General features: G+C 48.6%; 1 protein-coding gene across 1 annotated transcript; it reads left to right on the forward strand.

The window, feature by feature from the left end:
• Nucleotides 1-1,530: 1,530 nt before the first annotated feature.
• LOC309535948 (uncharacterized protein) lies at nt 1,531-23,168 on the forward strand. Its single transcript, XM_082229454.1, has 4 exons — nt 1,531-1,662; nt 4,704-4,958; nt 12,665-12,772; nt 22,977-23,168. The coding sequence occupies exons 1-3, from the start codon at nt 1,613-1,615 to the stop codon at nt 12,729-12,731; spliced, it is 372 nt and encodes a 123-aa protein (XP_082085580.1). The 5' UTR covers nt 1,531-1,612; the 3' UTR covers nt 12,732-12,772; nt 22,977-23,168.
• The last annotated feature ends 335 nt before the right edge of the window (nt 23,169-23,503 follow it).

Below are 23,503 nucleotides of genomic sequence, written 5' to 3' on the forward strand. Positions count from 1 at the left end.
AGGGAGAGACAGGCACCTGGCTGTGGAAGGAGGGGACTGCAGGGAAGGAGGGACCAGGAGACACCCCCTTGCACGTTCTTTGAGCAGTGGGAAAGGTGCTGGGGTGGTCCGGCAAGGTCAGTTTTCTCAGCTGCACAAGCAACCCAAGCAATGCTTTAGGCAGAGCATGGATCTTCTGGGAAATCTCTGGGTGATTTGAAATAGATTGGTAAGAATTTCTGGCAGCAGTGCTAGGAACAAAATCCCCCCTCCACTGCGTGCCAAAGCTGCTGAAATCAAGAAAGCAGAACCAGGAGTGGGCTTTGAACTCCATTCAGTTCTGGGATGATTTCTGGGCTCAGAATTCTTTAATGCTGAGTGTGTTATATGTATTGCACCAAGGATCCAGTTGGTGGATCTTCTAAGTTCTAAGTAAAAAACACAGTAGATCCAACAAGCCTGAAGTGACCTTGGAAAAGGAATCTGGAGCATACTTCTCAAGTCTCATCATGCAGCCGCTTGGGGCAGAAAAGTAGTAATACTTGGCATTATAGCACATTTTGAGTGTTCAAAGCACTTGGCCTACATTATCTCACAACAGCTCTATAAGGTAGTCATTACTACTACTACTACTACTACTACTACTACTACTACTACTACAGAATTAATCATCATCATATTGCTGCTGGGAGGCTGAGGTTGAGAAATCAGGGCCTGGCCTAAGGATACCCATTGAGTTCATAGCTGTGAGATTTCAGCCACAAACTTCCTGGTTCAGAGGAATAGAATCTGGGGATGAATGAATCAGCTGTGTCAGTTTAGTGGGGAGAATTATCAGCGGCTACTAGTCACAGTGGCCCTTTGGAATCTTCAGGTAGAGATAGTGTTACCAGGTCAAGAGTATTCCAGATCCAAAGATTTCAGGGCCCAGATCTGACCTGACACCAAGGGGCAGTCCCTGGTGATGTCATTAGGGCATCTCCTGGTGAAGTCATGTGGCAGGACCTGGAGAAGGAGTTTAACTGGAAGAGAGGAGTGGGGGAAAGAAGACCTCCCCCCACTATGCACACACTGTATGGAACAATTTGCAGCCAGGTCATGCTGGGCTGAAGCTTGCAATCTGCATGCCTGGGCCTTATTAGTAATTGTTTTTAAAAAATATGATTAAAGGCACTCTCACCCACCATTCAAGCCCTCAACCTGCCACCTGGACAGGCCAGGCAAACCAGGAGACTGCAGGCCAGACCTGGGGTCAGGCAACCCTAGGTGCCTGAACACGGGTTGCTGAGGTCTGGAGCAACAGCAGAGGAGGGCTGTGTCCCCTGGAACTTCTCCTTGCTCAGAGAAACAGAGTGAACTTAGCTATATCCGCACCTGATAGTGATACACACCATCCACTTCTCAGGGCTCCTCTGCCTTCAGAGCTGGGTAGATTCCTCTCTCCTGGCTGTGGGGCCTGAGACCTGAGGGAGTATAGCCTTTCAAACAACACGAGGCCAGACCCCAGAGGCAGCGGCTATTCTTGAAGTCCTGTCCAGTGCATTTAAAGATAGGTTACAACCTGGACTTGGGAGTCATTGAAGGATAGGAGGTTTGGTTGTATCTCAAGAACTACCAGCAGATAAGCAGGAAAATGATGTTTCCTGAAACAGCCCTCTTTGTGGTGAATTATATCCTTGCTCGGTATGTATCCTTACTATACTTATCATTGGGGCAGAGGGAGGGTGGCTGGACAAACACCCACCAATCAGAATAGGGCGGGGCAGACTCCACAAAACACCCTCGCTGGAGTCTTTTGCCTTGGACCTAATTGCCAGGAAAAGTCCCTGACCAGCCTTTTTCTTTCTCCTAAGCCTATTTTGAATTTTTAGCTATACCTACAACCACAACCACTTGTTTTGGACTACTGTTTTGCTTAGGGGTGGTGGACGTTGTATGTAGCCCAAAGCTTCTGGGGGGAGCCAGGTTAGGGAGGTCTTAGGTGGAGAAAATAAACAAGGTCCCTGCTGCAGACACAGCAAACATGGGAGGGTAAGCTGAGACTTCATATAGGAGAAGGCAGAAGTGCCTTTGCTTAGTAGAACAGCCATATTCAGTCAGAAGCTGGATATTCAGACTGTTTGAGAAGAGTTAACAGCAGCCAAATGTTTTGGCCCAGCCTTGCATGGGAAGCCCACCCTTCCCTGTTAACTTAAAAAAAAGAAAAGAAAGACAGACAGATGGTAACGAACATGGATGGTTACTGGCCGTGATGGCTGTGCTCTGCCTTCACAAGTGGAGGCAGCAATGCTTCTGAATACTAGTTGCTGGAAACCACAGGAGGGGTGAATTCCCACAGGCATCTGGTTGGCTACTGTGAGAACAGGATGCAGGACTAAATGAGCCATTGGTCTGATCCAGCCGTCTCTCCTTAGGTTCTTATGTTTAACATCTTATTCCAATAGGCCTTCAGGGTATGTGGAAGCAGTTCCAATCTGGTCAAATTCTCCCTTGGACTTGTGGCTGACTGTGCATCTTTACAACTGCACTATTTTGATTTTAAATTATTGCCATTGTTTTAAAACCTGTATTTCTAGCATTTTTGCTGAGCCACCACCTTGGGGCTCTTCCAGCCACTACTATCCACCTGCCCCCACAAAGTTGTCTTTATACATTTCCAAGGATAGAAACAAATAAGTTACAGAATCTGGAGCATTGTAGCGAATTTCTAAAATGAGAGGTACCAGGGCATCTTTGGAGAGAAGCCTTTTCCAGGGGTGGAGGAAGGGGTGTGTGGTGGGAGCGGTCCACCCATGGTGTCACCACTGGGGGGGGGTGACAAAATGTTGGGCGGCACTCACTGCGGGGCCTGCATGCCCCAGCCACACGTCTCTCCTGGAAGTGACACGGTGGCTTGGGCGCCCGCAGGCTCTACACTGCCCCAAATGGTACGCCTGCCACCTCCCCCTCAGCTGTGTGGTGGCTGAGTGGGAGGAGGCAGGCAGACTCCTCAGAGGCCCCACAGTGTCCTGCCCCCACAGCCAGCTGGCCGTGCCCCTGGGCGCAGGGCACACGTGCCACCCCATGCGCCCGATCGGTTTCCTCTGCCGCTGGCCTTTCCCCCTTGTTCTGGGCTGGCTGTAGTAATTTAGTTGGCCAGGCAGTCTGTGTATAAGTAGGGACTGTTGGCAAGGTTGCCATTTTACAGAGGTCAGTCTGCTATTTTAAAGTGTCCCCTGTTTGAAGGATGAACCAAGTCCAGTTTAAAGAGAAAGACCTATAAGAAGGGAGAGCAGGAGAGGCCTTGAAGGTCACCCAGGCACAGCCTTCCCAACTCTGGGGAGATGTATACTATTCTTGTTTAAATGGCATTACCATATTTCATTTCCTCCCTTAAACTGATGTGTATTTGCCACCTAGGGCAGGCACAATATTCTTTTGACAAAAATATTTATAGCAATGAGACAGTCAGAGGGACCAGATTTCCCCATTGGTGCTGCTTCCACCACCCCGCCCCCCCTTACATACGAGATCTGTCCTTGGAGCGCTGTGGTCGTTGCACATGATGCCTCTGTGACAGTTTCATTGTGTGTGAAGTCTGGTGGCCAAGTGCCCTACTTTACAGAGAACAGTCATAGAATCATAGAGTTGGAAGGGACCCTGAGGATCATCTACTCCAACCCCAGCAAGAGCAGGAATATGCAGCCGTCTCATATGGGGATCAAACCTGCAGCGTTGACATCATCAGCACCATGCTTTAACCAAGTGAACGATCTAGTCCTCTGTATTTGAAAGAGTTCCGTGTTTGATGGGCTGTCTGGTTTAACAAGAGAGACTGAATTGGGGGGGGGAAGGTTTAGAAATACTTTTTCAAAAAAAACAACCCCTAGAGTCCTTTTTGTTGGGGATAATTCAGATGGAAATTCCCAGGTGTCAAAAAAGGTTATTTATGTATGCCACCACTGCGGCCCGTGTTTTGTTAGCCCCAAAATGGAAAACGAGCGAGGTCCCAATTAAAGAAGAATGGCATCTTAAACTGACAGAATATGCACCGCTTGAAGACCTAACATATAGAATAAGAGAACAAGAAGAACATACATTTAAAGAAGATTGGGAAATGTTTATCGAATATATGAGGGGGGAAATTGTGTACACTTGAAAACACTGGCAGCATTAAGATAAATTCAACAGTGCAAACAAGTTTTGTTAGATGTAATAATGGAATACTGAATGGTTTAGTTTATGTAAAATATGCAGGGATTTATGATATGCAAAATGAACCATGGAAAGAAAAGAAGGGAAGGCACTGACATTTTAAGGTTGTTTAAATGAATGTGTAAAACAGAAAATTTAATAAAAATTATGTCTAAAAATAAGAGAGAGAGAGAGCGAGAGAGAGAGAGAGAGAGAGAGAGAGAGAGAGAGAGAGAGAGAGAAGCTTAAGAAACGAGAGAAGGAGGAGGACTGCCCATCTGCAGGGAGCCACACCTGGGCAGCAGGCTGAGCAAGGAAGCACACAGCTCACTTGGCCACAGTCTCCAGGCTTGGTCCTGTTCATTGAAATTAATGAACAGAACCAAACCTAGCCCATTAATTTCAACAAGAGTACTCAGAGTAAAGCTAAGCCGGATGCAACCCTGTATCCTATGTAAGTGATAGCAATTTAATTAATGCCTCGCGGCAACGTCTAACTGAAGAAAGCATTTGGCCTCTTCTGAGTCTCTCTCCCATGCTTGTTGCTGCAGGAGGCCACGGGCGCCTTCCCCTCGCCGGGTCATAGTGGAGATGCCCTGGAAGAGGCTGGTCAGCCTGCACCCTGCTCACTACTCCAGCCACCGCGGCCTGCAGGATTACTGGATCAGCCCCCAGAGGCGCTACCCAGCTGGCAGCGCGTGGCACACCCCTACCAAGCGGCTCTTGATCCTCCCTGGGAACACTGGCGTTTCAGAAGTGGAGTCCGTTCACACGCCAAATGCAGGCCAATACAGGCACAAGCTCATGTGAGTATGGAGCACAGGGGAGCATTGTAACTGAGCGCTTGGCCATCAGTCTGCATCATTCATTCCCATCAGGGTTAGATTTCTCCCGGGATGAGTTTGGTGGCTTTCAAGTTACCCACTTGTTGAATGACTCCTCCTGTATCACTTGCTCTGGGAAACAGTCAAAGGGGGCAAGCAGCCAGCCCAGTGCTCCATAACCTGGCACCCTCCAGATGTTTAGGACTACAACTCCCACCAGCCCCAGCCAGCAATTGCAGTTGGGTGTTGTGGTCCAAAACATCTGGAGGGTGCCAGGTTAGGGAAGTCTGTGCTGGTCAAATAATTCCCTTCCAATCCTGTTTAGTACTGTGGTCTCCCGGCTATCAACACACAAGAGAGATAAACGTGCGCACACATCCCACCCCCCCAAAATGCTACCCCTTTAGAGATGGAATGCAACAAGCAGGATGAGAGGTTGTATTTGTGACAGAGCAGGGAAGGGGTACAAAAACGATCATTTCTGAGTATTTAAAAGCCAAGGTGGACAGGACTTGAGGGAAGGCTCCTTCAGATACAAGCAGTGCCACAGGAAAAAGACAGATATGCTCCCCACCCCCACTCCAACACACCGTTTTTGTGGGGTTCAGACTCCTGGCAATCGCTCCATTGCAAGAAATAAACCCATCCCTCTCTCCTTGCCTGCTTTAATGCCAGCCACCCCACTAAAGTGTTAATTAGCTCTTAGCAGTTGCTGGGTAACCGCATCCTGCCTTCCATGGTCTTTAAGCCAATGAGTGTTTGTCCTGGTGATGTCATGCTCTTAGCTCATGTGTCATTGGCCAGAGCAAGGCTTGCCTTTTAATATTCTGCCAGGATGGTTACCTGGGAGAAGTTTTGTCTTTGCTGGACTGATCCTGTTGCCTCCAGATTGGAGGAGGAGGTGTTGCATCTCTGTGTCCTCCCATGGGAAAGAACTGAAACCTCCTGAAAGAAGAGCACATTTAGGAGTCGGTCCAGACATACATGCCCACAAGCAAACAGAGATATTAGTAAAGCACAGCCAGTCTTCAAAGGAGAGATTGCATTGCATTGCACTGTGCTTTGTACATTTCCTGGCCCCTGGCTGAGGTTTCAGCCTGAAGTGCTGAATGGACTCTACCTTTCATGGGGATGTTTCACTGTGGAAAGGAGATAATCAGAGATCATTCTGGTGGATCAGATGTATTCTCCTAGTCTCTTCCCATGAAAATGCGTGCAGGAGAAAACAAGGAATTAAAACATTGAATTATGCTGTAAATGTGTGTCTCACATTACATTTTAGCATATCGGTCGTCCAGAGATTTAGCATTTTACAAACAAGCAAACAGAAATGTCACTCCCAGGGCTCAGAAGGGCTCCTCAAATTATGGATTGACAGATCTGTATTTCAGGTAAATAGAAGTGGGAGCCAAGCTTAATTGGCAGATCAAGCAATGAAAGTCTGAATCCACTGGTCTCTGGGAGCCAATTTCAGTAGGTGGCACTGAGGGTTATAGGCATCCTTGTTCACCATCCAAAAGTATTCAGAATGGCCTTTTCTTCTAGAACAATCAGCCATGACTTTAGTCAACATTCTTTCCACATTTCAAAAAAGACATGATGTGTTGATCATGTGCAAACTGACCTTTAAATTGATTGATCAAACAATTAGAAACCTGATGCTTAATCAACAGGAAATGCTTTTTTAACCAGCCTGTCAGAATATATTGAAATGAGTTTGTACCTTGCCTTCAAAGTCTGCCTGGCGTGTCTGTTCCCATCTCACCTAATTCCCTCCCCCTTATTCCCCCATTCTTATCCTCTCCTTTCTTTCATTTAATGTTTTTCATTTTTTCACCCAGGAGAGTGAGAGGTGCTTGTCCCCTTAGATGAGTATGGGGGCCAGTGTGAGGAGATATTGGGGTTTGTTTGATCATTCCTGATCCCTTTGCCACCAGAACTCAAAAATGGCTGGAGAGAAAATGAGCTAATAAGAAAGCCCCCATTAACAGGTGGCCAGCCCAACTGCTGGTTGGCAGGGCTGTGGAGCCCAAGGGAAAAGCCAGGTGGGGCCCCACTACCTTCTCAGCCCTCTCCTCTGGTCTTTCTAAGTGCTTTTCTGCCCCTTATTGCTCTGGCCTTCAGTCCACGCTACCACACCCTACCTTGCCCCCGCCCCTTTGCTGCTCTCTTATTTTTTGGGTCTCCCCCTTTTCTCCGCTTTTTCCTACTCTCCTCTATCCTTTGTCCCCCCCCCCCCCCAATAACAGGAGCCTTGGCCTCTTCCTGCTGCTGCTGGTCCCGATGAGCTCCTCTGTTGTCTCCATCTGTCCCGCCTTTCATGGAGACTTGAGAACCTGCCAGGTCCAGAAAGAGGATGGGGTAGAGTAGGAGTGAGAGAAAGCTGAAGAGAGGTACCCAGAGAGCCTGGTGGCCCAGTGGAGCACCCCATTGGCAGCCCAGAGGAGGCAGGGGCAGGGCAAGAGCCTCTGGGTGGAAGGAACAACCTGACCCAGTTTCCTGCTTGGCAGGGGGTTGGACTCGATGGCCCTTGTGGTCTCTTCCAACTCTATGATTCTATGATTCTATGCCACTGCCAGGATTTTCTCCTGGGAGCCTCTTCCTAACACTGCTTGCAAAAAAACTGGCTCCCCATTCACAGGGCCGTAGAATTGTGGAGTTGGAAGGGCCCACCAGAGTCATTAGTCCACCCCTGCAATGCAGGAATGTTTTGCCCAATATGGGGCTCAGGTTGAGTCGCATGCTCTGCCACAGGAGAACACCCCCACGAGGCTGTGCCTCAAAGTAGCCACTGTGGAAGTGGTGGCAGTGGGGTTAAGATTGTCACGTCAGGAGCATCCTAGATCCTGAGCTATTAGGGCCCATACCTGAGACCTGGGGGCATGGATGGCATTAAGCATGACACATCAAAACAAACAAAAAAATACAAAATATGATAAATGAGCAAATATGTCACCAGTTGGAAATTAAGGAGTGTCCCCAGGTTCAGCTGAAGTGAAGGAATCATTCATTCTCACCTACTTAGGGAGTCTAGGTAAGGAAGGTGTTCTTGCCCACCTGCAGATTAAAGACCTCCCTTTGCCACCAGGTGGTTGGGAGGCAAACCTGGAGACTTAGGGATATGCGTACCTCTGCGTCCTGCCAGAAAAAAGGCACTGATTCTAGGAGTATAGCAACCTGGGGAAGGGGTGCCATGTGGACTTGCTGCCTTGTAAAATCATGGAATCACAGAATTGTAGAGTTGGAAGGGACTCAGAGGGTCATCGAGTTCATCCCCTGCAAATTAAGGAGTTTCAACTTGATCAGATGGCCATCAAACCTCTGCCTAAAAACCTCCAAGAAAAGAGAGCCCACCGCCTTCCACTGTCCATTCCAATGTCAAACAGCTCTTACTTTCAGGAGGTTTTTCCATATCAGAATCTCCTTTCTTGTAACTTGAAGCCTCTGGTTCGTGTCCTGCCATCCAGAGCAGGAGAAAACAAGCTTGCTCCATCTTCCATGTGACAGCCCTTTAGATATTTGAAGATGGCTGTCAGTCTCCTCTTTTCCATCCTAAACATACCCAGCTCCTTCAACCGTTCCTCATAAGGCTAGCTTTCCAGACCCTTGGTCATCTTGGTCACCTTCCAACTTGTCAATATACTTCTTAAACTGTGATGCCCAGACCTGGACACAGCACTCTACGTGTGGTCTGACCAAGGCAGAATAGAGTGGAACTATTACTTCCCTTGATCTGGACACTATACGTCTTGATACAGCCTAGAAATAGCATTCACTTTTTTTACTGCTGCATTACACTGTTGACTCATATTAAGCTTGTGGTTAAGCAGATGCAGCACAAAGGAATCATCATAGAATTGTAGGGTTGGAAGGGACCCTGGGGGTCATCTAGTCCAACCCCCTGCAATGCAGGACTATGCAGCTGCTGTCCCATACGAGGGTTGAACCTGTAACCTTGGCGCTGTCAGCACCACACTCTAACCAAGTGAGCTATCTAGGAAGGTTTACCAAGAGCAGTGGCTGGCCAGGGTTGGAAGCCTCCAGGCAGGGAAGTGTCTATGGCTTTTCTCCAGCATCTAGTCCTCAAAGGTATAGTGCTGCAGCACTTGGAGGTACCACTTAATTGCTATGGCTGATGGTAAACCTCACGAGGATGCCAAAAATCCCTTTTCAGGGCCAAATAGGCCTCAGGGGGCTCCTGCTAGCCAACCGGAGGTGCTAGCTCCCTGTCGATTCAGCAGGATGCAGACAGAGCATGTGGAGTCAGGCTCCTGAGGCAGGTAAAATGACATTAATTGGAGAATTTTCTCTTTCTTGATGGGGAGGCCCCCAAGTCTGGGCCAGCAGGAAGACTAACAGCAGCTTTATGAAGGAGCGAGGCAGGTGGTCCCTCCAGGTTAGAAGGAAGGGAGCAGATCAAAGCGGGAGATGTGAACAGCCACCTGCCCTTTGAAATAGCAGCAGCAGGCAGTGAGGAGGGGGGCACTGGGAGGGGAGACCACATAGCACAGCCAGGGCTGAGAAGGGAGAGCTGCTCCTTCTTTTCAGCATTCCACAGGCAGAGAGTCTCTTGCCTGGCCAGTGATCGTGGGGGAACTTCCCTCAGGGGATCCGATTCATCTGTCTCTCGTTCTTCTGCCATTCACGCTGCCCAAAGGTACTGCTTGCCACTTGGAAAAGTGGCAGCATTTGGGGCTTTTTAGTTTAGAGAAAATGCAAGTAAGAGGTGGCATGGTAGAAGTTTATAAAATAATGCATGTCACACGGAGAGAAAAGTTTTTCTCCCTTCCACATAACACCACAATTCACGGACATCCAATGAAATTCACACTCGGCATTTCTAGGTGTACACTTTAAAAATTGGCCCTGGGAGCCCCAGAAAAATGTGCAAAAGGCCTGACATCTAAAGGTGAAAATGGGCTTTGCAGGTTGTGGGGAGATGTACATTTGTATGCTAAGATTTGGAGCTTGCCTGCCAGCGCTGGACCGCAATAAAAGCCGGCTGCATATTTTTAGCCTGGTCCTTCAGCGCCAGGCCCATGCGCACCTGCTCTGCTCCATCAAACTCGGCAAGCCGTGCAGTGCCGTGTGCCTTGGGACACAGAGCACACAGGGAAGAGACACCGGGCTCTTCAGCCTGGGAAGGGAACAGGCGTAGCCACAGCAGCCGCTGCCATTTCCACCACAAAGCGACGCAAGAGCAAACAGATCGCCTGCGAGAGCAGATGGCTCTTTACCGAATTACCGCACCAGGCGTGGCTCAAGGAGAGCAGATGGACTTGAGGGGGAGACTCATAAACAGAGAGGGAACTTCGCTAAGCCAGCTCCTGACGCTTCCTATAAATACTTAACAACCTCCAAGCTTTCTCCTGTTATGAAACTGAATTCGTTAAACTGCCTTCAGCTCCCGTGAGAGAAAGGGAGGGAAGCCCATCCAGCAACCAAGGAGCAGCTCTTCTGTTTCTTCCTTGGGTGAACAGCTCTGTGATTCATCCTGGACCGAGACCGAAACCCATTAGTGTAAAAGCACCTGCTTGCAATTTTGGGGGCACCATTTCAGTAGGAAAGGAAGCAAAGAGATTTCAAGATGGGTGGGAGATAGTTTCACAACAAGCTTTATCTTTAAGGCAGGGATGGGGAAATGCAGAACTGGGGATCAATGTGACCCTCCAGGCTTCTTTATCTGGTCCTTGGCACTCTTCCCAGGCCCTGCTCTGCACTCTCCTCAAGTAGCTTTGCCTGGCTGGAATGTGTCCTTCAACTCTGATCATGCCCTTTGCTTGCCTAGATATAGCGGCGGCGTCAGTGTACAAGCCACTTGCTTTTGCATGGCTGGAATGCAGTACTGTACAAAAGTTAAGAGTCACATCCGTTATTCTGCCAGTGTTTCCCTCTGGCCCTGCTCACCACTGTCATGTGGCCCTCGGGAAATTTGGTCCTCAGGTTCCCCGTTTCTGTAGGAAACACAGGCTCATGGACATACTCAGTTAAAATTGTAAGAGCCAAGCCCCAGGCAATCCTATCTGGGGTGACCTGTGTGATGGCTGATTCATGCCAGCAACCATTTAACCCTGCAGTTATTTCAAGGGATGAGCACAAAGGGGTGCCCCAGTCCAAAGTCCATTTTGGATCTAAGGGGCAGCTCATGCACACAAACAATTTTAAGAAGGACACACTTTATCTCCATGTGATCAGTGTCCTTGAGGAATACAACCCCATGAAGAAATTCTTGTGCGAACTGACCACTTACCTAGGGACAGCTGCAGCCATGGCAGTGATCCCAAGCAAGTTTGGGAAGAAAAATCTCGAAATGCTCATTTGGTTAGTTGAGACTTAACTGTGTGTCGGTTTAAGCACAAACTGAATTAAGAGGCCATCAGCGTGTCATGAAAAGGCAGCCTTTGTGCCGCTCTGTCCAGTTCTGGATTCCCAGCAACAGCCATTCAAAGGTGGCTTCATTCTCACCACTTGCGGGTCTCGGTGTTAATTGCTTGGGCCTCACCCGTCTTCTCTTGCGCTTGCGTAATCCATTCTATTCCTGGCTGAGGACTGAACCTTGTAACCTACATTACTAGTCACTTTCTCCAGAATACGTGATTACTCAGTCTTCACTCAAATAATTAAATTACTCAGGCACACCACTGACTTTGAATATCAAAACACCCTCAAAAGGACAGGCAGAAAATAAGTGGAGCTCATATAGCAGCTCTGGTGCTCAACCAGCGGGGTGTGGGAGAATAACTGGTTCAGCTTTATTCCTTAACAGAATAATTTGAGGCTATTTTTTCTTTTCCCATTTCATCCTTCCCTCCTGCACCAGGGACACCTTCCTTTCCACCATCTCCCCTCTTACACATCGGATTGCAATATTATAACACATTCTATTCATCCTACAATGCGGTTTCACTTTGCCAAACATACTTGGCTGTCAGGTGCCCATAGCCAGGGGTCAGCAAACTTTTTCAGCAGGGGGCCAGTCCACTGTTCCTCAGACCTTGTGGGAGGCTGGACTATATTTTGAAAAAAATATATGAATGAATTAATTCCTATGCCCCACAAATAACTCAGAGATGCATTTTAAATAAAAGGACACATTCTACTCATGTAAAAACATGCTGATTCCCAGATGGTCCGCAGATTGGATTTAGAAGGCGATTGGGCCGGATCCAGCCCCCGGGCCTTAGTTTGCCTACCCATGGCCCACCTTACACTTCCTCAACCTCAGCCCTCCAGATGTTTTGAGACTACAGTTCCCATCATCCCTGACCACTGGTCTTGCTAGCTAGGGATCATGGGAGTTGTAGGCCAAAAACATCTGGAGGGCCGAGGTTGAGAAGAATGGCCCAGCTTATCAGCTCTGCTTGGGACTGGTTTAATTCACTTGATTTCTGTTGCTATAACGTATCCAAAGCTTATATGGGGGGGGGAGGAGTCCCAAATCAGGATCGTTCACCACGCACACCATGCATAGTCCCTATTACACTCAAATTTCTGTTTAATTACCTCATCCTGATGGGGATAAGGTTGTCAACATTTCTACTGGACTCTGCTCCTGGACCTTTTACAGTCGCTAGAGTTTTTCACAGCATGGAGACAAGCCCTGGCAAAGGCACTAGGAGCAGGACAGGACAGTTTCTCCCCGTCATTTGGCAACCTAGGCCTGATCTAGGATGATATCTCTTTTGCAGATGGACAAAGCGCTGGCAGCACCTGAACCATTATTACCTGGGCAAGAGAGAACGCCACTTCCTGTAGCTGAACTTCTGAACTCTGGCCCCAGGGCCATGCACTCAGAGGTAAGTAGCGAAGGCCTCCAAATTCAATTATAACACACACCAGGGAACAGATGGTGCCAGAGAAATCTCTGGTGTAAATTGCTTGGGAGAACTAGGAGGTCAAAGGGGACAGAGCCACCTCTTCCACCTGCTGGCTGCTGTGAAGGTGGAAAGGGGCCCTTCCTTTGTATATGAACATTCAAGAATATGCACAGACCTACCTAACTACTTGGGGCGCGGGTGGCGCTGTGGGTAAAAGCCTCAGCGCCTAGGGCTTGCCGATCGAAAGGTCGGCGGTTCGAATCCCCGCGGCGGGGTGCGCTCCCGCTGCTCGGTCCCAGCGCCTGCCAACCTAGCAGTTCAAAAGCACCCCCGGTGCATGTAGATAAATAGGTACCGCTTACCAGCGGGAAGGTAAACGGCGTTCCGGGTGCTGCGCTGGCTCGCCAGATGCAGCTTTGTCACGCTGGCCATGTGACCCGGAAGTGTCTCCGGACAGCGCTGGCCCCCGGCCTATAGATGTGAGATGGGCGCACAAACCCCAGAGTCTGTCAAGACTGGCCTGTTCGGGCAGGGGTACCTTTACCTTTACCTTTACCTAACTACTTAGAACATTCACGTTCTGCTCCATAATTACAGGAATTAATGAGGCAGATAACAGAGAGAAGATGTAAAACCACAATAGCATCTCAATTCAAACCATTAAAACAACCTCAAAGAAAACAACCCACACAAACATTAGAGAGAAAGAGAGAGAGAGAGAGAGAGAGAGAGAGAGAGAGAGAGAGAGAGAGAGAGCTGGCATTTGTAACTTTTGTGAATCTACCAGGGCAAAGAGCCCTCTTACCTTTTGTGAAATCACGCCCCACCCACCCCCCAGCTGTGGTTTATAGAGCGGTATGAAGGATGAATTTTGCACATTTCCTTTTTAAAGTTCCTCTATCTTTTTGGCCATAATCAAGCACTGACAAGAAGATCAGATTTATTCTGTCTTTGTGATGCTGAGCAAAGCATCTGGTGAGGAGAGTTTTCCCAGGCTAAGTTGTATGAAACACAAGGGGGCATTCTGGAGTTTGCAGGGTGAGTCTCTTCCTGGACCCTTGAGGGAAGGCATGCTTTGTAACAGGCCAGATATTTGTCACACAAACACACCCTTCCTGGTATCCAACCCCAAATTATGCACATCCGCTCCATGATTGGTAAAAGGCGAAAGATTTATACAATCTGAAGAGAAACCAGAGATTGGTTCATATTTCAGAAGATTTGGCAACAAAAATTGGCAGAGTTTTTATTTACTTTTTAAACAAAATTTACATACCACTTGGTTGTTTAAAACAAACACAACTCAAAGTGTTTTACGAAAATAATAAAACAGTTAAAATCAGCTAATTAAAACATTCAGAAGCATTTCTAAAAAGCCTTCTTTCCTCTTCTCTTTCAATCTCTTTTGTTCTCAAACCAAACCTGCAGTTCATATTCTAAAACACTCCCAGAGAGAGAGAGTATACTTTCTTTTTTTCTTTTCTTTTTAATGCCCTCTTTTGGGGCCAAAAAGCCCTTTCAAGGCAGCTCCTAATAGTTTCAGAATACAAAAACAAACACCTATACATAAAAAAGTAAAACTAAAACAGGAGCATAAACATCACCGTCCAACCCCAACCCCTGCCCTCAGTCTCCTCCTTCTCAAGCCGCCCTGGAGCAATCCAGGGAGTCCCTCGCAGGTCATCGCCATGCCATGCGCCATGCGCCAGCAGCTGTTAGGCCCTGCATGCTTACTATCGCAGCTTATGAATGGCTGCATTATGCTCAGCCGGACCTCCTTCCCCTCCCCTCCCCTCCCTCCCCTCCCCTCTCCCCCACCAACACCACTTTTGCCACACTGTTATTTTACACTTGTGCCACCCACCATCGCTATGTTTGATCGTTCCTCCCTTGCAGCTGCACCTGCTGGGAACTGGTGGAGGGAGGGAGCAAAGGCAGAGCAGGTGCGGCGGGCTTTGCTGCTCTCTCACACAGATGCACAGGCCTGGCGGAGGGGAGAGAGAGGCCTGGGCCTCAGCTTCCACGCTGGCTAACAGACAGCAGGCTGAAAGGCGTGTTTGCCCTCACCGTGGCTGGTGGGAGAGGTCCATGACGCAGAAGCAGAGCCTTGCCAGATCTAACCAGCCACCGAGACACCCCATGTGCTAGCAGCTGTCAATCACATGCCCCCCTCGAGAAGCCCCCCAAAGCAGTGCATGAAAGTATTGGCCTACTGCAGGAGTGGGTTACCTCAGGCCTGATGGAGATAGGGACACAGGCAGGGAACATCACACACACACACACACCACGGCCAGGGATGGGCCGCAGCTCAATAGCAGAGCATCTGCTTTGCATACAGAAGGTCGCAGGTAGGACTGGGAGAGACCTCTTCCTGAAATCCTGAAGAGCTGCTGCCTGTCCGTGTAGGCAGAACAGAGCTCGGTAGAACAGAATCCCAGAAGAGTTGGAAGCTACCACAGGGATCATCTCGTCCAACCCCCTGCATTGCAGGAGTCTTTCACCCAAAGTGGGGCTCAAACCCACAACCCTGAGATTAAGAGTCTCATGGTCTACCAGCTGAGCTATCCCAGGAACTCGGTTTGAGAAAGCTTGCTATGACCCCATGTTCTCTCCTCCTTGCCCTCGGGAGACTGCAAAGGCCGTATCTCCTTTCCCTAGGCCACACCCCTCACTGGTGCCACCAACCAATTCAAACAGCCACTCCAGGATACCATGGTCGATGGTACAGAAAGCCTCTGAGAAGTTGAGAAGAATTAACAGGGACACTTTTCGTCTCTCTCTTTCTGACAGAGGTCGTCATAAGGGCAAACAAATCAGTTTCTGTGCCCAAACCAGGCCTAAACCCTGATTGAAATGGATCTAGAAAATCAGTTTCCTCCAATCAGACCACCTGCTCAAGAACCTTGCCCAAGAAGGGGAGACTGGCAACTGACTGGTAGTTACTTAGATTTTCCAAATCCAGGAAAATCCACAGACCACTTCCACTTCTTTGACTCATAAGGTTCCATTCAGCACCATTTTGTCAGCATGATAATTTATTTTAGTTTAATTTTAAAATGGATTGTTTAGTTTGCCCTAAAGCATCTGTTCTGCACGCGCGCACATTAAGTATTCAAATATCCATGCAGCAGCACTTAAGAGAAACATAAAAATTTTAAAATATTTTTAAAAACAGTGCCCCAAGGTTGGCACCATTTTTGAAGCATGTCCCTCCTCCGCTTTTAAAAATATCTGCTAATACTTTTGTGCCTACTTTTAAAAAACAAACACAAAACCATGATTTTTTGGGGTGAAATAGTGCCTAAATAAAGAGGCACGTGAGCACATATTTAAAATTGATATTAAAAAGTGGTTCGCTCAGAATTTTTCTTTTCCTGTCCATGCATCTATGCTCTTTTGACTGTTGTGAACAGAACATCCTTGCAGGCTTATGGGCAAGAACCCATGACCTGGTCGCTAGCTGGGAAAGACCCAAAGCAAGTCTGCCTCTGTGCCTCTGACTACTAGTTGCAGAGGATCGCAGATGGGCAGAGTGGCTGCTGTGCTCATGTCTCGCTTGCCGGCATCCCATAAGCGCTTAGTTGGCCCCTGTGAGAACAGGATGCTGGACTGGATGGGCCCTTGGCCTGATCCAGCAAGCCCATCTTATGTTCTTATATATGCTCTTAAATGGCCTTCATTACCCACATCTTGTATTAAGTGACAGCTTCCTGTCTGCCCTTGTGGAACTTGCCTTGGTCCACTGCTAGACCTCCAGCTTCATCCCCCCACCCCCGCTAACCTGGAGCACATGCCTGGCTCAGAGAGATAAGGGCCTGCTGGCCCCCTGGCCCATTCCTCCTCATTGCTTCCTCTTCCCCATCTCCGCTTGGATTCCCAGGCCTTCCTGCTGACCTTGGAATGTTTCAAGCTGCTTTCCTGACCTCAATCTGTCCCTCTTCCTTCCCCTCTCGTCAGTTTCCTGCCTGTGAGGGTCCTGTGCCAATGCAGCGCTTTGATTTATTCCCCACTTCCTTTGCCCCTGTCCTCATCCTAAAATCATTACACACCGCCAGCACCTTTGGCGGGTATCCTCTCTCTGCCCTGCCCTCTCTGTCCTGCCTGTTTGGTCCTCCAGATTTTGGGAGAGAGTAAGGAATGGCTCCAGCAAACTGGTTACATCTGGGTGTGGGGGATAGGCTCTGCAGTGTAAACAGCGGCAATGAGGGAACTTGCTAGGAGGGAACTGGGCCTCCGCTCTTCATATCCCATCACACAGTTAACTTCCCTCTGTTGCTTTTGCCACATCGCCCTATACCTTTCAGAGCACTGCACACGTCTGTCAATTTAATTTAATGCCGTGACTTCCCCAAAGCTTCCTGGAGATTGTAGCTTGGTGAGCGCACTGAGCTCTAATGGAGAATTCTCAGAGCAGGAGTCAGGAGGTGATAATTTTGCAGCTGCTAATAAACTACATATTAACTCCATGTTTACTTGTTTAAGTAGCCTATTTTTAAAAATCTAATGCAGGGATGAGGAGCCCATGAGGACCCTCAGGTGCTATTGGACTCCCAACTTCCACCCACCCCAGCAGTTGTGATTCTGTCCTGCTTAGAATAGTAAGGCTACATACACGCTCAATACCTTGAAAGCACTTTTGAAGCACATTCTTACCCTCAAAGAATTCTGGGTACTGTCGTTTACTCCTCACAGAGTTCCAACTCTCATCAGCCTTAAGAAATGACAGTGCCCAGAATTCTTAGAGGAAAAGGATATGCTTCAAATGGTCTTTAAAAGGCAGTAGTGTGTATGCAGCCAGGGTGGGAGGCCTGTGGTCCTGCAGATGCTGCTGAACTACAGCTCCAAGCATCCCTGCTCATTGGCCATGCTGGCTGAGGCTGATGGGAGTTAGTCCCAAGACACTTGAAAGGCACCACATTGAGAAAGGCTGCCTCAGTCACAACAACTCTGAACAAACTTGGTCATTGCTATTCTGTTACAGACATGAGGAATGAAACCAGGGTTAGGACTAGGGTTATTCCATGTATACTGTACAGTGGTAAAGGTAAAGGTACCCCTGCCCGTACGGGCCAGTCTTGACAGACTCTAAGGTTGTGCGCTCATCTCACTCTAGAGGCCGGGAGCCAGTGCTGTCCGCAGACACTTCCGGGTCACGTGGCCAGCGTGACGAAGCTGCTCTGGCGAACCGGCACCAGAGCAGCACACGGAAACGCCGTTTACCTTCCCGCTATAAAGCGGTACCTATTTATCTACTTGCACTTAAGGGTGCTTTTGAACTGCTAGGTGGGCAGGAGCTGGGACCGAACGACGGGAGCTCACCCTGCCGCGGGGATTCAAACTGGTGACCATGCGATCGGCAAGTCCTAGGCGCTGAGGTTTTACCCACAGCGCCACCCGCGTCCCTACTGTACAGTGGTACCTCGCAAGACGAATGCCTCGCAAGACAAAAAACTCGCTAGACGAAAGGGTTTTTTGTTTTTTGAGCTGCTTCGCAAAACGATTTTCCCTATGGGCTTGCTTCACAAGACAGAAACGTCTTGCAAGTTTGTTTCTTAACACCGTTAATACAGTTGCGAATTGACTTCGAGGAGCAACTCATAGAACGTGGTGTGGTAGCCTTTTTTGAGGTTTTTAAAGACTGGTGATTTTTGAAGCTTTCCCAAAACTTTCCCGACACCGTGCTTCGCAAGACGAAAAAAATCGCAAGGCGACAAAACTCGCAGAATGAATTAATTTCGTCTTGCGAAGCACCACTGTACAGTGGTACCTCAGGTTAATAACTTAATTCGTTCTGGAGGTCTGTTTTTAACCTGAAAGTGTTCTTAACCCGAGGTACCACTTTAGCTAATGGGGCTTCCCGCTGTTGCCGCGCCACTTCTGCATGATTTCTGTTCTCATCCTGAAGCAAAGTTCTTAACCCAAGGTACTATTTCTGGGTTAGCGGAGTCTGTAACCTGAAGCGTCTGTAACCTGAAGCATCTGTAACCCAAGGTACCACTGTATATTACTTGCCACGTAAAAATTCTAGAGTGATTTACAAGCCAGTAAACAATAATCCAATTACAAAAGCATATTAAAAGCAGATTTAATAATATCATGTGCTGCCCAAATGCCCGCCCCCCACAGTTGTATTTGCCTGGCACCGAAGGATGACCAGTTGGTGCCAAGAGAACACCCCCAAAGTGGAACAGTTTGTGGAATAGAGATGGTTGCTTGCCTAAGATCATCCAGGATGCTTATTATGACTCAGCTGGGGACTTCCCAAGTGTTTTTCTGATGTGTACAGAGAGTGGCTTCATCAGGCACTTTACACCATACCTGTGTTTTTCCTAAGTTCAAAGTACATAATCCTCTTAAGCAGGAGAGAGCAGTGGCGGCGGTGGAAGTTATCCCAGCTGGCATCTTCCGCTTGCCCGCTCAGGCCAGCAAGTGATCTGCAATGGCAAGGAGCAGCAGCACTGTGCATCCTCCCTCCCTCTGGGCATCACCAGTTGCCTGCTGGGCAGGAGGGAAGCGTTAGAAGTAAAGGGGGGCACTGCTTAGCCTGTTTCTCTATAAGGGTGAGGATGGAAGCGGGGAGGCATCCTCAGTGCAGCCTGGCACAGCACCAAGCAGGACAGATCCAGGAAGGAGCAGCCACTGCCTCACCTCCCCCCTCGCTCTGGGCAGCAGCTTCCACAACCACACTGAGCAGGAGACAACACTGCCTATGTTAGAGACCCTTGTGGCCCATAGTGCATGTGAACAGAGTCCAGTTTCTCTGCCCGGGAATCCACTCCTTGTTTTGACCCCGTCTTTCCTGACGGACAACCATCCAATTCAGAGTGTGCCAATCTTGTTTTATTTACTGTGTCAACAGTTTCTCTCCCCCCCCCCCTTATGCTAAGCAGGGACTGGGTGAGATGGCTTGGTGACTCAGAGGGTGACTCACCCCGCAAGCTTGGGGTGGCAAAATGCAGCCAGTGCAGACATGCCCCTCAGAAGCAGAGGCCAGCCCAGCTCTGTTCCTGGCTTCCGGTCAGGAAGGGGGACTCACGGGGCTGCAATGCTTGGCGCAACTGATCTGTGAGCGCATTTCTGGCTCAGCCATGCCAAAGCGCGTCAGCCCCGAGGAAAGCAGCTTCCGTTTCCTTCCTCAGCTTCCTCCGCCCCCGTCGGAAGCCACCAACCAGCCAGGCCCCTCTTCCTTGACTGCTGGGAGAGAGCTTTCCTGTGCCCCCTTCTCCACCCAACAGCAGCTGTGGCCTCAAGACCACAAATGAATGAAAGGAAGTTGAAGTGGGCTGTGACCCCCCCTAAAGGGAGGCTGAATGCTGAAACAGAGGGGCCCCGAGGCCACTTCATAATAGTGACACAAATGTTGTCTAGAGCAACGTAAGAAAGTTCAGAAAGCTTGGCATGCATGGTTTCATTCATCATAAATGACCACCCTGCAAGGTAGGTCAGTATTACCCCCGTATTGCAGCTAAGAAAGAACTGGGTGAAAGATCACCTGCTGTGTTTGGGGCAGATGTGAGATTCAGGCCAGAGACCTCACAGTCTGTGGATCAGGATCTTAACAGCAATTCCTTCAAACCTAGTACAGGTAGGCTCTTTTTTGTCAATTTCCTGCCTTATGGGAACTAGCAATAAAGCAAAGGTACTCTACACATGCTCAGAGGTATCATTTGTGCTGTTTTCCTCAAGTCCCAGGGCTGGAACACTGTAAATGAAGCTTCCAAGTTCAGCAGCCAATGCCTTAAAAAAAAAAACACATAAGCAGTGACACCTGTGATTCCTGCATTGCAGGGGTGAACTAGATGACCCATTGGTATCCTTCCAATACTATGATTCTATGATTTTATGGTTCTATGAAACGGGGACTCCTAGGCTCTCTAGTTAGTCTGTATTCTGGTCTCTCAAATAATAGCATGCTCTCTGTGCCACTGGTAGCTCATGCAGAGGCTGCAGACAGGAGCTGCATATCCTGGCTCCTGCAGAGAAGCAAATATTTGCTCAAATCCTAGGTGATAAGCATCCCCCCCCCCCAAGCCTGCTTGCTGACACCCTGGCAAAGTACACAGCAGTATGGAGTGAACAGCATTATTCAGGACATGTGGAAAGTGTTAATGAATCCACCTTTAGGATACCTTATAAAATCCAGAGTACAAGTTTGGCAAATCATGGGATTGTAAACCGATTTCAGTTTAACTTCGAGTCTTCTTGTTGCTCTTTCTATGTTTTCAAGCAGGGCTGGTGCAAGTAATTTTTCTGCCTAAGGTGGAACACCCAAACACTTCCCCATTGCCACCGCTTGTGAACCTGAAGCACAACTCATTGAGAAATTATTTTGTGCAAGCCCCATTTGAAAGCCTCTGAGCATGTACAGAGTGCACCTTCCTTTTTCACATTTTTAGAAATTGGGAACTTGGCAGCTTCAGGCTTCAGCACCTCTCATTTTAGCCAGTAAGAACTGAATTGTGAATTCAATCTTAGAAGTGGGGCATGTATATATTTTGCCATTCATAACAGCCAGAATCTGGCTTGGACTAAGGCAGGGTTAAATGCTGTGATCGCAAGGGTTGTGAACTGCCCTTCCAGCAGGAACTGCTACGTTTAGCGTGTGTGAGAGTGCACAGCCGCTGACGTAATGTCCTTCCTCCTCATCTGTGAGAAATGCTGTAAAATCCTGGATCAGGCACTTGAGGAGAAGGCGAGGCTCATGTAGCTTGTCCCCAGCCTGAAATTCTACCCTGCCTCTGGGGCACTGGCAGCTGCAGTGTGACTCCAGAGACTGACATTCCTAGCTGTGCCTGGGAGACCAAGCCTTGAAAAGAGCCAAGGATGCACTGAAAAGTGGAGGAGTGCATGAGAAAGCTGGGAGGGGATTATATGCATTGATCCCTATCAGCATAAACAAGCAGAGCTGGATGTCTGCTACACTGCTGCCAGAGAGCAACAACAACAAAGTACTAAAGGTGGCCTTGTGTGTAGAATCCAGCTTCAGGAGAATCAAGTTTCTAGTCCTTATGCCTGCCACAGTACTTTTGAACGCTGCCTAAGGATATCCAAAGGAATCATCACATCTAGGAGGATTAGGGCACTGACCACTGCCACAAGCGAGAGAAGAGGAGATGTGTGGGGTCAGCCATAATAATGAGGAACAGCAGAGAGCTTTGAGCCCCAGCATCTCCTGTGCTACCAACAAGAAGCCCTGTAATGATGATAGTTATTAATCAGCATCGTATCCCGGGATTGGAGCTTGTTAAGGACTCCTGGTCTCTTTCCAAACACAGCACTTCTGTTAATAGGAACCAGCCGCTGGGTGTATTTGTGCGCATTGGTGTCTGCATTGATGCAGCTGCAAATGCATTCCTGAAACCCCTCAAGATACACATGTTGCTTACATACAAAGCTGCATACATACAAATGCACCAGTGGGCATTTGCAAAGGCACCTTTTTCCTGAAAAGTGCAAAATTTAGAAAGGGCAGCAGTGCCTGCGCATTTAAAACACGTAGGCGCATCTACACACGAAAGGCCCCATAACCCCAGTGCTCTCCTAGTAGAGCCCCTCCCTCCCGCTCAGCACTGCCGGACCACATGTCCGCAGCACAAAGGAAATGTCTCAGGCCGTTCCAAGCAGAACAGCTGCCACTGGCTCACTCAATTCCCCATTCATCGGAGCCCCATCAGACAGAGGATGGGGGCTTAAAGGGACAGTGAGCCGTTTCTTTTGCAAGCCTGCTCTCTCTGCCTGGAGGAACCATCTTTGCATTCAGGTCTCTCCCTGATCCGGATTGGGCCAGGTACAAGAGAGCTTGAGGAAGGGCTTGGCAGCCATGGATCAGACCATGAAGCCCACTTTAAAGAAGATTCTCCCAGGGATGGAGGAGGGAGGGGCTGAAGATAGGACCGTGTCGCCACTGAAGTGCACTTAATACAGATTCAAGCTATTTTGTGAAGGAAGTACTGTTCATACCTTCAAATTCTCTTTGAGTGAAGTTAAAATTTCAGCTGGCAAGACAAACAGAAGTTCCAGACTTTTGTTCCTTTTTTTTTTTTAGTGTCATGATTTTCAAAGCAACCGTTGTCGTTTAAAGGCTCCAACTTTATGCCAAACTGGGGCGGATATGGGGGAAAATACTGGCACAGTTGGCAACAGTTGGAACTGACTTGGCTTTTTCTTCTTTTTCCTGTTTCAGCTTCAAGGTGGACTCCAAAGGAGCCTGCTGTACCCACCTAATTTGCTTGCCTGGATTCTTTGGTAATTCCTTGGATTTCATGCTTCAACCTTTTCTGCTACGGACGATGCTTCTCATTTGATGCTGTTATTTCTCCCTGGGCCCTGCCTGGCTCTGTGTTATTTGTAGCTCTAATAAAATGATTGGAACATCTTCGCTTTCCCCCTCTGCTTCTTCTTTCCTACCTGGGAGCAGCCTGTGCAGTTAAGCAAGAGCCAACTGCTAGAGCCTTGTACTGACCGTACATTTAAAGCACTCTTATACCACTTTAGCAGGGACACGGGTGGCGCTGTGGGTTAAACCACAGAGCCTAGTGCTTGCCGATCAGAAGGTTGGCGGTTTGAATCCCCACGACGGGGTGAGCTCCCGTTGCTCGGTCCCTGCTCCTGCCAGCCTAGCAGTTCGAAAGCATGTCAAAATGCAAGGAGATAAATAGGTACTGCTCCAGTGGGAAGGTAAACAGTGTTTCCATGCGCTGCTCCGGTTCG

The sequence above is a fragment of the Podarcis vaucheri genome (genome assembly GCF_965113315.1).
Source record: "Podarcis vaucheri genome assembly, chromosome: 7".
Lineage (NCBI taxonomy): Eukaryota > Metazoa > Chordata > Lepidosauria > Squamata > Lacertidae > Podarcis > Podarcis vaucheri.

Bases quoted from the DNA above. Each gene is read 5' to 3' on its own strand.
- LOC309535948 (XM_082229454.1), top strand. From the start codon at position 1,613: ATGATGTTTCCTGAAACAGCCCTCTTTGTGGTGAATTATATCCTTGCT. The intron at 1,663-4,703 runs GTATGTATCCTT...TTGTTGCTGCAG, and splicing joins GTGAATTATATCCTTGCTCG to GAGGCCACGGGCGCCTTCCC. The intron at 4,959-12,664 runs GTGAGTATGGAG...TCTCTTTTGCAG, and splicing joins CAATACAGGCACAAGCTCAT to ATGGACAAAGCGCTGGCAGC.